Source organism: Notamacropus eugenii, chromosome 1 (genome assembly GCF_028372415.1).
Source record: "Notamacropus eugenii isolate mMacEug1 chromosome 1, mMacEug1.pri_v2, whole genome shotgun sequence".
In the NCBI taxonomy this organism is placed as follows: Eukaryota; Metazoa; Chordata; class Mammalia; order Diprotodontia; family Macropodidae; genus Notamacropus; species Notamacropus eugenii.
This window is the reverse complement of record NC_092872.1, coordinates 102,684,282-102,701,322: the sequence shown is the minus strand read 5'-3', so window position 1 is coordinate 102,701,322 and position 17,041 is coordinate 102,684,282. Positions and strand designations below refer to the sequence as shown.

The 17,041-nt window shown below is 41.3% G+C and overlaps 1 protein-coding gene across 3 annotated transcripts in view; it reads right to left on the bottom strand.

Annotated features, from left to right (window-relative positions):
* Window positions 1-16,804, bottom strand: part of ENTREP1 (endosomal transmembrane epsin interactor 1) — a 76,439-nt gene extending 59,635 nt beyond the window's left edge. The window contains exon 1 of one of the 3 annotated variants that reach the window (XR_011967444.1): window positions 15,007-16,551. Coding sequence is in view for 2 of the 3 variants with exons in the window: in XM_072611164.1 (XP_072467265.1) it covers window positions 15,007-15,426 (420 nt within the window). In the remaining variant the exon portion in view is untranslated. Of the gene's footprint in view, window positions 1-15,006; window positions 16,552-16,597 lie in introns of those variants that run through there. The other 2 variants (XM_072611175.1, XM_072611164.1) reach the window with 2 other exon arrangements.
* Window positions 16,805-17,041: the final 237 nt, after the last annotated feature.

The following is a 17,041-nucleotide window of genomic DNA, read 5'->3' as shown; positions in this document are numbered from 1 at the left end:
GAGAATTAACTTCATACTAGGAAGAACGGGAAAAAAAAGAGAGAGAGAGAGAACAGGGAGCTGGCATCAAAAATAAAGGAGGAAATGATAAGATATAAATGATAACTATCTTTCTCCCCTCGATGAGTTCAAGTTTCCATGCCTGGATGAACGACAACCTCGGGAAGTGAAAGAACTCCAACAGCTATGGTTGCTGACTCACTGTCTTTGATCCTCCCTCCAAGAAATGCAGCTAATAATTGGTCAGGAACCACAGGACAGGAACAAGTAAACATCTTGATCTTCCCAAAAGGAAAGAGAGTAAAGCCAAAAAACAAGAGGCTGGGGAACTTAGCTTTGATTCTCAAAAAAAAATCTGCAACATTTTATTACAAGGATGGTTTGTGACATTTGGGAAAGAAGTAATGACCTAAGCCCCATCACAGTTTCATCAAGAACAGATCATTGCAGGCTAAACTCGTTTTCTTTTTTGGCAGTTACTAAACTTGGAGATCAGAAGAATTCCATAGCTACAGTTTCCTTGGATTTCAGCAAAACATTTGACAAAGTTTCTCATCTATCCTTGTGGGCAAGATGGAGGAATGTGACCACACTCAAATAATAGTCATTGATGGATGAGTGTCAACCTAGAAGGAGATCTCTTGCAGAGTATGCTAATATCCCTCCATGGCTTTGCTCAGATGAATATATGTACTTATGAAATCTGCAGATGGAACAAAGTTGGGAGTTATAGCTAATTCAGTCAGAGTCTAAAAACATTGTTACAGGCTAGTATGATTGCAAAATCTGATAAGACATAATTTAATAAGGGCAAAAAAAGTTCTATCTTAACTTCAAAAAAATAATTGCGTAAATACTGGATGAAACAGATGTGATCAGATTACAGCTTGTAAAAAAAGAACTGAGGGTATTAGAACTCCATGGCAGATTCAATGGGCCAAGAGTGTGACATGGCAACCAAAAATAATAATTTAAATTTAGACAATAGATTAGAGAAAGAGGGAGATGATAATCCTGCCGAACTCTTCCCTATTCAGATTGTGTTTGTGTATCCTGGGCACCACATTTTAGGAGACACAGCAGTGTATCCAGAGAAGGACAACAAGGGTGTTGAAAGGACTCAAGACTGTGCCATGAGAGAAATCAGTGAAAGATTGGGTAATATCTGGCCTGGAAAAGACAAGACTGAGGGAGAGGCAGGATCACAGTCTTTAAGTACTTAAGGGTATATACCAAGAGATTTGTTCTGTGAAGTTTGGATTCAGTCAAAGGGCCACACTTGAGGATCTACAGGGCCACGTGCAGCCTCGAGGCTGCGGGTTCCCCACCCCTGGACTCTATGTGATCCTATGTAAGGGTCATATGGAAACTGTTCCACCTGGAGTGAAATAAACAAAAACAAAAGAATAATATACACAATGCCTAAAATATAAATGAAACCACTCAAAAGACCAGCTCTAACTAATGAAAAAACTAATGATGGCCCTAGAGGATAGATAATGAAACACAGCTTCCACCCCACAGAGAAATGAGGGGCCAGTAGGAAACAGCTCTTATTTTTATAAATTGAACTCATTTCTCTATATTTGAGACATGAAGCTTTTATCAGAAAAACTTGCTTCAAAAATGTTTTCGCAGTTGTTAATGTTAACTATATTTCCCTCCATCTTATTTCCCCCTGTTTATTCTACTCTCACTCTTTTCACTCAGTCCCTCCTTCAAAGTGCTTTGGTTCTGGACTACTGCCTCCCCCAATCCGCCTTCCCTTCTATAAGCAGCCTTCTCTTATTCCCTTCTATTTTCCATAGGGTAGGAGAGATTTCTGTGCCCAATTGTGTGTGTATGATATTAATGAGGGACTGATAGGACAGAATGTTGTATACAACGTCAGAGATGGTTCTTGTGTTGGCTATTTATGCCTAATTGATTTTAATTGTAATAAAGGAGGGTTATTTTGGGTGAGGAGGGGGAGGGTGTCAATTTTTTTTTCCTTTTCCAAAAGAGGTAGTGACATAAAGATACAAGGTATCAATGAAAAGTATTTTAAAATAAATAAAATCGCCCGCCCTCAAAAATAATAAAATATAACACAATACATATAAGATAAATTTAGACTTGATATAAAGAAAAACTTCCTAAGAATTAGAGTTGCAATTATCTCTCATAAAAGAGACAAGCAAAAGACTTTTTAGTGGAAGGAAAAAGAGGGGAGGTGAGAGAAAAACATGAAGTTTACTCTCATCACATTCGACTAAAGGAAGGAATAAAATGCACACTCATTTTGGTATGAAAACCTATCTTACAATACAGGAAAGTAGGGGAGAAGGGGATAAGCAGGGTGGGGGGGATGAGGGAAGGGAGGGCAATGGGAGGAGGGAGCAATTAGAAGTCAACACTCTTGGGGAGGGACAGGATCAAAAGAGAGAATAGAAGCAATGGGGGGCAGGATAGGATGGAGGGAAATATAGTTAGTCTTACACAACACGACTATTATGGAAGTCATTTGCAAAACTACACAGATATGGCCTATATTGAATCGCTTGCCTTCCAAAGGGAATGGGTGGGGAGGAAGGGATGAAGAGAAGTTGGAACTCAAAGTTTTAGGAACAACTGTCGAGTACTGTTCTTGCTACTAGGAAATAAGAAATACAGGTAAAGGGGTATAGAAAGTTATCTGGCCCTACAGGACAAAAGAGAAGATGGGGACAAGGGAAGGGAGGGATGAGAGAAGAGAGGGCAGATTGGTGATAGGGGCAATTAGAATGCTTGGTGTTTTGGGGTGGGGGGAGGGGACAAATGGGAAGAAAATTTGGAACCCAAAATTTTGTGAAAATAAATGTTAAAAGTTAAATAAATTAATTTTTAAAAAAAGAATAAAAAGGTAGAAATGTAAAAACACACACACACACACACATACACACACACACAAAACAATTAGAGTTGCCAAGCCAGTGGGTTCTCTATCATTTGTGGCCAAAGGTGAGGTGACAACTTTTGGGGAAATATTGCAAAGGGGATTATACTTTGGGTACAGAGTAGACTGCCAGACATATGTTCTGTGAAAGTGGGAGAACACAAACCCATCTTAATATTAATGGCCAAAAACAACCTGGGAAGAACAGATTTCCCTGCATCATCATCTACTGAAACAGAAACACGTTGTGATTTAAAGATGACATGTTACTAAATAAAAAAATTGCTGTAAATGCCTTCAAGTTTTACACATTTCAAAAAGGAGTTTCTCTTTCTCTCTCCAAACATGCATAAAATACATTGTCAGCACTTATTTATTTGGGTATGATTTATCCAATTTGTTATTTATCCATAGAAGAATTTAAATTCTGACTGGCTTCATATTCCTAAACAACTTCGTTAGTTAGGCGAGGTGCAATGGCTAGAGCGCTAGGTCTGGAGTCAGGAAGACCTGAGTTCAAATCCCACTGCAGATACTTGCTAGCTATGAGATCTTGGGCAAGTCTCTTATCTTTTACTGCCTCAGTTTCTTTATCTGTATTATGTGGTTAATAATAGGACCTACTTTTCAGGGTTCTTGTGACAATCAAATGTGATAATAATTATAAAGTGTTTTGCAAACCTAAAAGCATTATTTAAATGCTAGCTATTAAGTTAGTACATTTCTGTAAGTCCTGTTTCTGATATATATATACATATATATATAAAATATGTCACTGATATGTGCAACTTACATTTATATATTAATTTAAGGGCTACAGAGCATTTTTTTTTGCACAGCAACCCTATAAGAAGGTCATACAGGCATCATTATTCTTATTTTACAGATAAGAAAAATGAGGCACAAAAAAGTTGAGTGACTTATCTAAGGCCCCTCAGCTAATAAGTGAGCCAAGATTTGAACCAATGCCTTCTTTTAAAAGTCCATTTTATTGTTATCTTTTGATATCTGCATAACAAAACTAAATTAGGTGCTTATTACGAAGTTACAAAATTTTTTAAAGTCATTCCAAGAATATTCCTCATATCAAAAAAGTAAAAAAATCAGTATCTAAAACGCTTAGGAATCAGGACAAGCATTAGGAGACGAATGTGAAACTGGCAACGTTAAAAAAGAAACATGAATTCTAATCCTAATTTCAATCATCTACATTTCTCAATGAATGCCTCCCCTCCCAAAGAGAGATGTTTTAAAAAGTGCAAAAACTCAAGGCAGTGAGCAGAGACTTCCCATTCATTGAGTGACATTTAGGGTCTAAATTACATTCCACTTTTGTTCTATAAACAATCCTTTATAACAAAGAATGAAAGAAAGGAGGTAGAGGAAGGGAAGCAATTCAGTAAAACTATTGAAAAAGTATGACATGCTATAGGGTTCCCATAGTCTTCCATCTCTGGAAAGATGTGGGGTGGAGGTAGGAGCCTTCTTACTTCTCTCCTTTGGAACTCAGGTCTATTTCCACTGTACCATGTTGCTTTTCAATAAGTGAAAAGAAAGCTAAATATTGAGAACAGCCCCAATAGAGTGTATTCCAAAGACAAATATAAAGAGTTTGCAGGGGCAGAATCAAGATGGAGGAGTAGAAACAGGGACCTGCCAGAGCTCTCCCCCCAAGCTTGTCAAAATATCTGTAAAAAATTACTCTAAACATATTCTAGAGCAGCAGAAGTCACAGAATGAAATAAATTTCCAGCCCAAGACAATCTGGAAGGCCAATCGGAAGGGTGTATTGTACCAGGTTCAGAGAGGAGTACAGTTCAGCATGGGCTACGCCAGCACAAACAGGACTGGAGCAGGTCTCAGGGTGCTGACTCACTGGCAGCTAAAATGGTTTCCAGACTTTTCAACCCACAAATGCCAAAGACAGCTTCAAAGATCAGTGGGAAATCTCTCTCACCTGGGTAAGAGAGGAAAATGGTCTGGCCTCAGCCCCAGTCCCAGGGTGGCAGCAGCCATTGCTGCAGTGGTGGCTGCTCCTGGAGATCTCGGTCTACAGATGGTGGGGGAATCAAGTGACTGATCTGGGTAACAGTCCTGGGTGGTGGTTCTGGGGCAAGGAGCAGCTCTGGCACAGCAGAGCTGGTGGTGGCTGTGGAGAGGGAATCCTATTCCAGATTCAGAACAGAAAATAGTACTTGTGGTTGTTCACAGACCACAGTTCAGGCCAGGAGAGGAGTAAACACCTCTTCTTTCATCATACCACTTTGGAGGAACTGAGAATTTACAGGTCCCTAGAGATATCTGTGAAAACAGCTGCACAAGACCCCTGAAACTTGGGGCAGTACACCCTCCACTTAACAAAGAAATCAAAAGTCAATTAATTGGCTGAGAAAATGTCCAAAAAGGGGAAAAAATAAGAGTCTAGAAGGTTACTTTCTTGGTGAAAAGGTATTTTCTTACTATGGGGAAGATCAAAGGGTACAACTGTAGGAAGACAGCAAGATCAAAGTCTCCAAGAAAAATATGAAATGGTCTCATGCCATGAAGGAGCTCAAAAAGAATTTTGAAAATCAAGTAAGAGAAGTAGAGGAAAAATTGGGAAGAAAAATGAGAGCAGTGCAAGAAAATAATGAAAAACAAGTCAACAGCTTGTTAAAGGAGACCCAAAAATGCTGAAAAAAATAACACCTTTAAAAATAGACTAATCCAAATGGCAAAAGAGGTCCAAAAAGCCAATGAGGAGAAGAATGCCTTAAAAAGCAGAATTGGCCAAATGGAAAAGGAGAACCAAAAGCTCACTGAAGAAAATAATTCCTTAAAAATTAGAATGGAACAAATAAAAGTTAATGACTTTATGAGAAATCAAGAAATTATAAAACAAAGCTAAAGGAATGAAGAAATAGAAGATAACGTGAAATATCTCATTGGAAAAAACAGCTGACTTGGAAAATAGATCCAGGAGAGACAGTTTAAAAATTATGGATCTACCTGAAAACCATAATCTAAAAAGAATCTAGACATCATCTTTCAAGAAATTATCAAGGAAAACTGTCCTGATATTCTAGAACCAGACAGTAAAATAGAAGTGAAAAGAAACTACTGATCACCTCCTGAAAGAGATCCCAAAAGGAAAACTCCTAGAAATATTGTAGCCAAATTCCAGCATTTCCAGATCAAGAAGAAAATATCACAAACAGCCATAAAGAAACAATTCAAGTACTGTGGAAACACAATCAGGATAACACAGGATTTAGCAGCTTCTACAGTAAGGGATTGGAGGGCTTGGAATATGATATTCCAGAGGTCAAAGGAGATAGGATTAACACCAGGAATCACCTACCCAGCAAAACTGAGTGTAATACTTCAGGGTGAAAAACGGAATTTCAGTGAAATAGAGGACTTCCAAGCATTCGTGTTGAAAAAAAACAAAGCTGAATAGAAAATTTGACTTTCAAATACAAGAATCAAGAGAAACATGAAAAGGTAAACAGGAAAGAGAAGCCATAAGGGACTCATTAAAGTTGAACTGTTTACATTTCTCCATGGAAAAATGATATTTGTAACTCATGAGACCTTTCTCAATATTAGAGTAGTTAGAGGGAATATATGTATAGTATAATGAATGTGTGTATATATATATGTGTACACATGTATGTTCATATTATATGTGTGAGTATACACACACACATAGAAAGACAGAGAGCGAGAGGACACAGAGTGAGCTAAATATGAAGGGAGAATATCTAAAAAATATAATTAAGTGTTGAGAGGAATGTACTGGGACAAAGAGAAAGGGAGAGGTAGAATGTAGTAAATCATCTCACATGAAAAAGGCAAGAAAGCTTTTATGTTGGAGGGGAAAAGAGGAGAGGTGAGAGGGAATAAGTGAGCCTTACTCTCATTGTATTTGGCTTAAGGAAGGAATAATAAACACTCAGTTGGATATGGAAATCTATCTTACCCTACAGGAAGGCAGGGGGGAAGGGGATAGGAGAAAGAGGAAAATAGAAGGTCCACAGACTGGGGGAAGGGGTAATCAGAAGCAAATACTATTGTGGGGGAATAGGTCAAGGGAGAGAATGGAATAAATGGAGGGCAGGACAGAATAGAGGGAAATGTGGTTAGTCTTTTGCAGTATGACTTATGGAAGTGCTTTGCATGGCCACACATGTACGACCTATATTGAATAGCTTGCTTTCTCAATGAGGGTGGATGAGGAGGGAGGGAGAGAATGTGGAACTCAAAACTTTAAAAATGAATGCTAAAAATTGTTTTTGCATGCAATTGAGAAATAAGATGCACAGGCAATGGGGTATAGAAATCTATCCTGCCCTACAGGAAAATAGAGGGGAGGGGGAATGGGACAAGAGGGGAAGATAGAAGGGAGGGCAGATTGGAGAAAGACTTGGTTGGAGTGCACACTGTCCTGGGGTGGGGGGAAGAGGGAGATGGGGAGAAAATTTGGAATTCAAAATCTTGTAAAAGTGAAAGTTGAAAACTGAAAATAAACATATTTTAAAAAAGAGTTTGGAGACTATTTGTGGGCTCTTTGTCATCTTTGCCACTGTTCTCCATCTTTATTAATTTTATCAACTCTAATTTACTCATTGGTTGCCTTAAAATAGGGATTCTTACCCTAGAGTCAGTGAACTGAATAATTTGACAACTATTTTAATAAAATTGGCTTCCTTTGGAATTTGATGGACTTTTTAATGCATTTATAAACATTCTGAGAAGGGGTCCATAAGTGTCACCAGACCGCCAAAGGGGGACATGCCACAAAAGTTTAGGAACTACTGCTTTAAAGGATTACACTATTATCACTAGCTGTTTGCAATTTGGAATGAATTTCCTCCCCCCAAAAACTGTAAGTTGTAGTTAGGTGCCCAGGTTAGATCACAATAATCTGCTTAGGATATTATACTGCTGTAATAAATAACACATGGCTGCTAGATGGTTCAGTGGATAGAAGCCTGGGACAATTCAGGAAGAACTGGTTCAAATTTGGCTTCAGACACTTACTGACTGTGTCACCCTAGGCAAGTCTTTTAACCTCTTTTTTTTTTTTTACCTTAATCTACTGGAGCAGGAAATGGCAAACCAATCCTGTAACCTTGCCAAGAAAACCCCATCAACTGTATAAGTCCATGGAGTCACAAAGAGTCAGATACAACTGAACAACAGTAACACTATACAGTACTGATGGCATAACAGAACCTAATCACCTTTAAAAAATTTGTTTGATTTGGAAAATGCATTGAAAATTCCCACTAGAGATGCTAAGAACTCAACTCCCCTGCCACCATCCCAGCACATAAACCACCTTCTCTCCACCCACACCTGCAGTGAATGAACATTCCTTCTTCCACCCTCCCAACTCCTCAAAGATCTCTACTGGAGAATAAGGGGCAGGGCTTCAGTGAGAGTGAATTGAAGATGGGAAGAGGGAAGTATAAGGTGTGGAAATTCCTGCATTGCCTACTAAATGAGGGAAGAGTTGGGAGTGTGGGGCAGGAATCTATGAGTCCAGGATGGGAGGGGTACGGTTTTCAAGGGCATCAGCTCCCTTAGGCAGCAACAGCTGGGGCTCAGTCAGAAGGAGGGAAGGAAATGCAGGGGGAGGATAGCAGCAGCTGTTACTGTGTATAGGTCATCCGTAAGCCAGAGACTGCAGTAGCTGAAAGTTGACTGTGGCAGCCCACATTTTTAACCATCAATTTGATGAACTCCAAATTAGGGAATTGCACTGAGAATAAAGAGGAAAAAAAAACTTTTCTAAATGCACATTTTTTTTTTTGCTGGGTGCTAATTCCTACTAGTCTTGATTGGGTTAACAAGAGCTTATTTTCAAAAACTAAATGAACCACAAGTGAAAATAAGATTTAGTGAAGTATCTTTATCACTGTGCCCCTCCCCATTTCTTGTAACTTGCATACATTATTGAAAGCTGAGGGGTTTTTTTTAAAGCGAATGTGAAAATATACCAATCCACTACACTTGTAACATAAACAATTCTATCTCTGAAATACCTAACCTAAAATAAACTCATTATGCTCAAAAGCTAACTTTTATTTAATGGACCCACCAGCTTTGGACCAAAACTTTCAAGCTCATTTGTTAAATATGTACAGTGCAAAGAACACTGGCTCTTTCCTCAAAAGACCTGAGTCCAAATCCCTCCTTGGATGCCTACTACCTATATGACTTTGGGGAAGTTACTAAGCCCCACGTAGGCCCCCGTTTCCTCCTGTATAAACGTTAGACTTGATGGCCTCTGATGTGCCTCCTGGTTCTAGATCTATGACCCTATGTGATATTCGATGAGGAGATGGGAAGTACCCTGTAGTGTGTCCTCTATATCAACCTTGTAAACATCAAAAGAATTTGCTAATTCTCCCTCCAAAAAATATTTCCCACAATCCTGCCTCAAAATTGCATTGGCAGTAAAATAAATGAACTCGGCATTCTTTTCTACTTGGCCAGCATGAATCATCACACTCCATCATACTTCTGGGTGGGGGTAGTAGGTAACTGGTTATTTCCAGTGCTGCCCTGTATCATGTAGCAGCATCTCTGCTAATTATAAGGATCTTCAAAAGTAGATCATGCAGGTTGAAGGCTTAGACTTAGTTTTGCTAAACATTTCTCTGCTACATCTATCACTCTAAAAGCAAAAGCAGAATCAAATTGCTAGAACCATCCCTAGGAATGAAAGAAAAGAGGCCCCTTAAATAATAATAGACTATGCTTTTATGTGCATAAAGATGTATGCTTAATGTGAACAATAGTGACTTCCAAGTCTTTCTATTAGTTTATCCCTTTAGTCATTCCTTTTAAAGTCAATAATTATTGAGACTTTTTTTTTTTAAGGCTCACTAATGGAAGGTAACCACAATTGGTCTCTTGCAGGAAAGTGATATGCCAGGGGACTGCAGTTATTGATATGGAATCCTGAATGCATGTCAATACCGTTAGCACATGGAATTCCACAGAAATCACTGTGCTTGTGTTGGTAGGATGTCTATAAGACACAAATGTCAGAATCAAGATTTCACTAATGTGAAAAAATATCTCAATCACATACCTGAGATTACTTTGAAAAGTTATATGACATCAAAGTCATGGTTTTCTTTTTTAAGTGGGAGACATGAAGCAATAAAACTTTGCACTTTTTAATTAAATCTATCAAAGTGTGATCAACTAGGTCAACTAAGAGAGTAAAATGTCCCTGTGGGATGTAATTAATATTAATTAACTACACACAGATCCTAACCAGGATGCAAGTTTTCAGGAACAAAGTATGAGATTTAGAATAAAGAATTCTAATTTTGCAATTGACCTAGAGTAGAATTTTGGATACTTTTGTAAGAAAAGTAATCTTTAATGCCATGATCTGTTACAAGGTAAAGATACATGTATATACTGCATGTATGTATATAGATAGATAGATATAGTGTATATGTCTATTAACTATATCTTTATTTTTTTGTATCTGTCATTTTATTGGTTTTTGGGAAGTCTTAGTGTGGAAGTTCCCTCCAATAACCTGATTACCTTTAACTTATAGTCTTAGAGAATAGTCTGGTCCAAGGTCCTTCAAGTAGAATCTTTCAGGTACAGGACTTTAACTCAGCTTTTTGAGACTGAGACCAGACCTCATCAACAATTGCATTCTGCCTCCCTAGAGTCAAGGAAGGCTTGGGTTCAAATCTCATATATAACATACACTGGGCCTTTAACTCATGCTCTCTGCCTGACCTTTGACATTTAATCTCAGTGTTCTTAGCAATTCTCCCAGGACACAATTTGAATAGGATCTATAGGGGCACAGTGAGTTTCCTCATTGAGAGGTCCCTATACTGATGGACTCCCAGGTATGGAATGAGGGGGAAAGACAGAGGCAGAGTGGGCATTTGAACTGCTTCTCAAGTATGCAATGAGGATAAATAAACATTAATGTTAAATACACCTTTAAATTGTTTCCTCCTTGATAGGAGTACTGTTTAAAGTTCTAAAGACTGATTCTTTTGTTTAGGATTTCAGCAAATAGGACTTGATTGTTCTTAAGTATAAAACTATATATCTTTACTTCTTAGACTCTTCAGGGTTTAGACAACAAAAATTCCTCAGACATCTTCCTGGTTTGGAAAAATACCCTTTTTGTTCATGGATTCCAGTGTCATATTTCTCTCTCAAGTAATACATTTATTTATTCATGGGACCTAATCTGTATTCCTCTTGTGGGCAAAACTTTCCTTAAAGTCAATAGATTTGTCCGCTTAGTCAGTATAGCCCATAATGGTCATTCAAATCATGACGTATGAGGATATCCTTATTCCCAGTGTACCCACTGTATTTACTGCAAATCAATACTTAGGCTATGTTGGTATTTCTAATCTAGCTCCCTACATGCCAAATGGTAATGAAGCAATTACCTTGAATCTAAACTTCTGCCTAGTCTTCATCCATGTTGATTTTCAGCTTTACCATGAAAGCTTGAATTGAGCCCAATAATAAGAGATCTGACAATATTTTTAGTCATTCCCATGTTGAAATAACTCAAAAGCTCCTTGGTTCCAGAATTTTATAACTATTTTAAAATTCCAATTGTGATTAATTATTAAAATCATTATATTATTACAATATTATATCATATTAATAACTTAAAATGGTGTGAGCCTCACATATATATAATAGAGGAATTCCTTTTGTGGTTTCAAAGGGGCATGGCTGAACAAGTTATGGTTCATAAATGTGACAGAAAGCTACTATGCTATAAAAAACATTGAAGGGGATGGTTTCAAGGAAACCTAAGAAAAACTGTATAAACCAGTGCAGTAAAGAGAACTAGAACAATTTATACAAGGACAATAACATATAAAAACAAAACTTTGAAAGATTTAGGAACTCTGATCAACACAGTGATCAGAGGACTCATGAGGAAACAATTTACTCACCTTCTAATAGAGGTGATGAACCCAGAGTACAGATTGAGACTTTTAAAAATTATTCTTTTGACATTCTCTAAATGAGAAATATTTAGCAAAATATTTGATACTCTTTGACAATGGAAGAATATGGTTTGCTTGAATATAGATACTTGCAACAGAGGTTTTGGTTTTTTCTTTTCCAGTGGGATTAAGGATGAGGTGGGAGAGAAAGATGCTGGATTTTCACTGACAAAATTACTATAAAAAATTTTAAATGGTATGTGAACTTTTGTCAAGATGTTAATCCCCAAATAATTCATGGAATAGGGCATTTATTGCTGTCCTCCTGTTTTATTCAGTTACAGTTGATTTTGTGATCCCATTAAAGACTGAGATCAATTGAAAGAAAATATTTGTGGAAAATAAATGGATATAACTCAGTGGGAAGTTTGAATCTAGAATAGGAAAAAAATGTCTAGGACAAAATGGAATCTCTTGGCTCCAAATCACGAATTATTTAATCTAGTTTGCTATTTCCTAAGCATCACATATCATAGGAGGCACAGGTAAGATGGAGAGGAAGGAGAACAGTATAGACTCTTGGGAGGATGATTGGACTAATTGGACTATGTGAATGATGAAATGATACTGTTTTTCCTCCAGTACCTTATACTTTCGTTAAGCATCTACCGTGTGCTTAACACCCCACTAGCCACTAACTCCCCCACTAGGGAGAGAGAAAAAGTTCAGAAAATACAGTGTCCTTGACCTCATGGAACTTATGATGTTGAAGAAGGATGATATACAAATGAAGAGGGCTGCAAATACAAAACTGGACATGACGGGTGTGTTAGAGTTACAAAACAAATGAGCAGTGGTTCTGAGGGGAGAGGTTGATACAGGTACACTGAATATCAGGGAACACTTCCAGGACATTACATTTGAGTGGAATTTTAAAGGACTGCCAAGAGTTTGACAAGCAAAAGAGAAGGTATTCTCGCCATGAGACTCCAGGATGTATCCAAGAGATAAAGAGTAGTTCATTTTGGTCAGTGTAACCACTGATTCTGTGACCTTGAGCAAGACCCTTTACCCCTCTGATTATAAATGAAGAGGAAGGGTAGATCTAGATTTAGAAGTAACCTCAGAGACTGTCCAATCCAATCACTTCATTTTGTAGATGAAGGCACTGAAGTTCAGGGAGACTAAGACAGGTAATAAGCATCAGGGATGGGATTTGAACTAGACTAGATTTGATTCCAGATCCAGTGCTCTTCCCACTGCACCCAAGTGCCTTTCAATCATCTCTGAGATCCCATTTAACTCTAATAGTCTACCCTGCTGTAACTATGATTCAACCTCATTTACTCTGATACATGAACTATGCATCTGATTCCCAAATGGTTAAATATAGACAACTCTGAACAAAGTTGGGAGGTAGTATGATACTAGGGAAAGGACACTGTCACTTCCTGTGTGACCATGGCCAAGCCCACTTAATCTACCTTGACTTCAGTTTCTTCAATTTTAAAATAAGGAAGAGGGAGTTGGATGATAGGGGCTATGAGGTACCGTTCTGCTCCAGGCCTGTGATTCAATAATTACAGATTCACTAGATTTCCTCCTAAAGAAAGGCACCAGAATGTAGAGCAAAGCAAAAATCCAACTTTCGGTCTTTAGAAGGTGAAAATGGCAATCACACAGCAGGGTATACACATTATCAGCTACCCTCCTGATCACTGCACATACTGTACCATCCATAAAATCATCTACCATCAGACTACAGCAGTGAGGAAAGAAAAGTTCAGGCTAAAATGGCAGCCCAGTTGATAACTCTGATGTTGATGTATTAATCAAACATAAGATTGAATTGTGGGAAGTTACTTTTGACTTATGTATTATTTTCTTTGTGTAATTGTTTCACTGCATTTTTAAGGGACATGTATTACAGGAAAGCATGAGATTTGACATATAATGTGCATTCTTACAAGCCTTAAGACATGAACATGTGAAAAATGGTGCACTCTGTAAATGTTCATTAGGATTTTAGTTAGTTCACAAAAAACTTAATTTGCTTTAAACTTCATGGTAGATGGCCCTGTGCTTTCCCACAAAACCCATTTGGTGAAATGTGAGCCTTTGTTTCCAAGGCTCTTAACCCACAGGGCAAAACCCATAGAAACCTGTAGGCTCATGATGTTTTGTAAGGAAACCCATGCTTAGCCTGGATTCATCAAGATTCATCAGAGCATCTTAAGTGGGCTGTGAATACATCACAAATAGCAGGCAGTCCTATCACTCTATTTCTCTCACTCCCAAAGGCCTAGTATGGAAATCCTATGACTAGGTTTATAGGGGTTCATGCACTTTGCAGAACACATTCACTACCCAAGCAGCATCAAATTGCAACTGCAGTGGAAAACAGGAATCCTGAGACTGAAAGCAGGCATCTCTAGATGTCTGCTGGAGTTGTGCCTACTGATTAACGAAGACACCAGGGTCTAGGTTCTCTAGAATTCAATAGTGTCTGATTTTAGGTTAAAATTGCTTTCTCCCTATCAACAAAACCTTTATGCACATAGTAAGCAAGTGTGACATACCTCTAGAAACATGACACAGTTACTTAAAACTTTTCTGCACTTAAAAACCCAAATAACAAAATACACCTACCGTCTCTCCTTACATTTGAACCTTTCCTCAAATACATTCTAGCAATACTATGCAAATGTCACATTTAAAAACAATTACATGTATACACCCAGGGAGTGAAGGAAAAGTGTGGATTCTAGCCCAGACAAGCTCACCATCCATAACCCATTTTCCGTGGGAAACTTCTCTTTTTTTCTCCCTCAGTGTGCTCCTCTCTGTCTTATAACTGCTGGAAATAGCTGTTAGACATTACTCCAGAAAGATGACAGTTAAGTATTAAAATTTTAAATCCCAGAGGGAAAGAAGTTACAACCTGTACGTACATTCATAAAGGGCTGCCACCTCTGGGCTATGAGCCACAGTAGAATTGCACAACCCAAGTGCTACCCCAAAGAGAAAATGAGGAGGGGCGCAGAAGAGCCTGAACTAGGAGACACGTCTGAACTTCCTCGTCCCCCTCATGCAGCCCCCTCACCTTGGGCTGTCCAGGCTCGGAGGCAGACACAGACTTACCGAGGAGCCAGCCCAAAACGGGCAGGAGTTCTTCACCTGCGGGGAACTGCTCAGAGACAGCGCCCCGAAGCTGAGCGCCACCATGCAGCAGCCCAAGATGAGCTGTAGGAGCCCCAGGGACAGCAGCGGGCGGGCGGGCAGCAGTCCGGAGCCCGGGACCCCGGCGGCGGCCGCGGCGGCGGCGGCCCGGCGGGCGGACAGCGGGGGCTGCGGCGGCGACAGCACGGAGGCGGCCGAGGCAGCCGCCCCGCGAGGCCGCGCCGGGGGCGGCAGCCCTGCCCGCGACCAGCGGGGCCGGAGCGGGGCCAGCGGAGGCTCCTGGGCGGCGGCGGCCGCGGCGCCCGGACCGCCAGCCGGAGTCCCTGCGGAGAGTCCTGCCACCGGGCAGCAGGAGCCCGGGAGCACCACGGGCAGAGACATAGGTGCGGAAGGTGGGACGCTGAAGGGCAGGGGCTGGATCCCTGCTGGGTGGAGGGGCCCCGGAGCTGGAGGAAGAGGAGGAGGAGGCGGCGGCGGCGGCCGCGAGCACCACCCAGAGCGGGGCAAGGGGCGGGGGCGAAGGAGCTGTCCGAGCCACCGAGGAAGAGGGCGATGGTGACCTGGCTCCTGCGGCCGGGGCTCAGGCGGACTCGGAGCCCTGACGCGCGCCGGTCTTCCTAGCCCGGCTGGCTCTTCTTTACCCGGGGCTCCCGCCGGGCTGCTGCTGCTGGGGCCGCCGGACCCACCCAAACCACCTGCCGCCCCGGACCGTCTCCTCCCTCCCCCACACCGACGCCGAAATACTTGGTGCTGCCGCCGCCCACGGTCAAGTGCACGGGCACTGGCGCGCTGTCCCCGCTGCTCAGTTACAGCCCAAGGGGGTGAGCCAGCCTCTCACGGCCGGCGTCCCCCTTAGGCGAGCGGGCGGGGAGGAAGGCTCTGAGCTTGAAGTTTTAAAATAACTCCTCCTGCGGTGGCAGGGACGGCCACGGGAGCAGTTGGATTGCGTGGCGGGTCTTGGCTGCCGGCCCCTCTAGAGGGGCGGGGGAGATCCTGGGAGAGAGCGAGCGGTGAGGGGTAAGGCGAGGAAAAGAAGGGAGACTGGGTTTGCTTGGCCGCCGCCGCTCTGCAAGTGCCAAGCGGGAGCCGATCTGGGTCCCAGCCGCGTCTCTACCTCCGAACCGGTGTCTCGCTGGAGTAGGGCGGTCTAAGGATGACCTCACAGTCAGCTCTAGCTTCCCGGCCACCAGTCTGCGTCTCAGAGTCCTTGCGTTTCTAGGAAATCCTTTGGGCTGAGGAAGTCCCCGAACTGCTGGGCTCAGAGCCGGGAAGAAGAGGGAGACCTGAGCAGGCAGGGTCGCTCTCCAATCTCCACTTGTTGATGTTCTCTGCCTAGATGACAAAACCAGCTGCGCAGGATGTCACTTGGCATCGTTTCTTTAACCTGTTTGAGGGGTTCCTGTTTCCACGTGGGAGAATGGGTGGGGAGAACTGGGAAAAGACAGAGAGGGCCCCAGGGCTTCTAGATAGGAGCAAACAGTTGTACCCAGGATCAGTCAGCCACCGAAATAAAGCATCAGGAAGTAAGGGGTTGGGTGAGTTTATCGCTTACCTCCGGGATGAGAGGTCGCGAGTTCAGTTCCCACACCCAGCCTTGCTCGGGGCTTCTGGATGCTGATACTGCAGTACAGAACTGCAAGGGAGGGGCTGCAAGGAGGAAGATCTTGAAATGAGATATTCCACAGTGAAGTTCTTTCGGAACAACTCCCATTACCGGGGATGGGAGAAGCCTAAGGATTGGGCCGTCCCATCCAGGTATTTGAGAGAGGCCAGAGATACAGGTTTTCCTGTTTGTCTGTTCTCCACCTCCAGCAGTCAATATCAAGAAAGGAATTTCCTAGTGTCTGGAGGGACTGAGTGCATAATGAATGCTACATCCCTCTACCTCCCCTGACACTCCCTACTCCAAATTAATCATTCTTTGGTAGATAGATACAAGAGAGATTCTTAACCTTCCCAGGGAAAACCAAAACAAATGAAAATTCCAATCTATGCT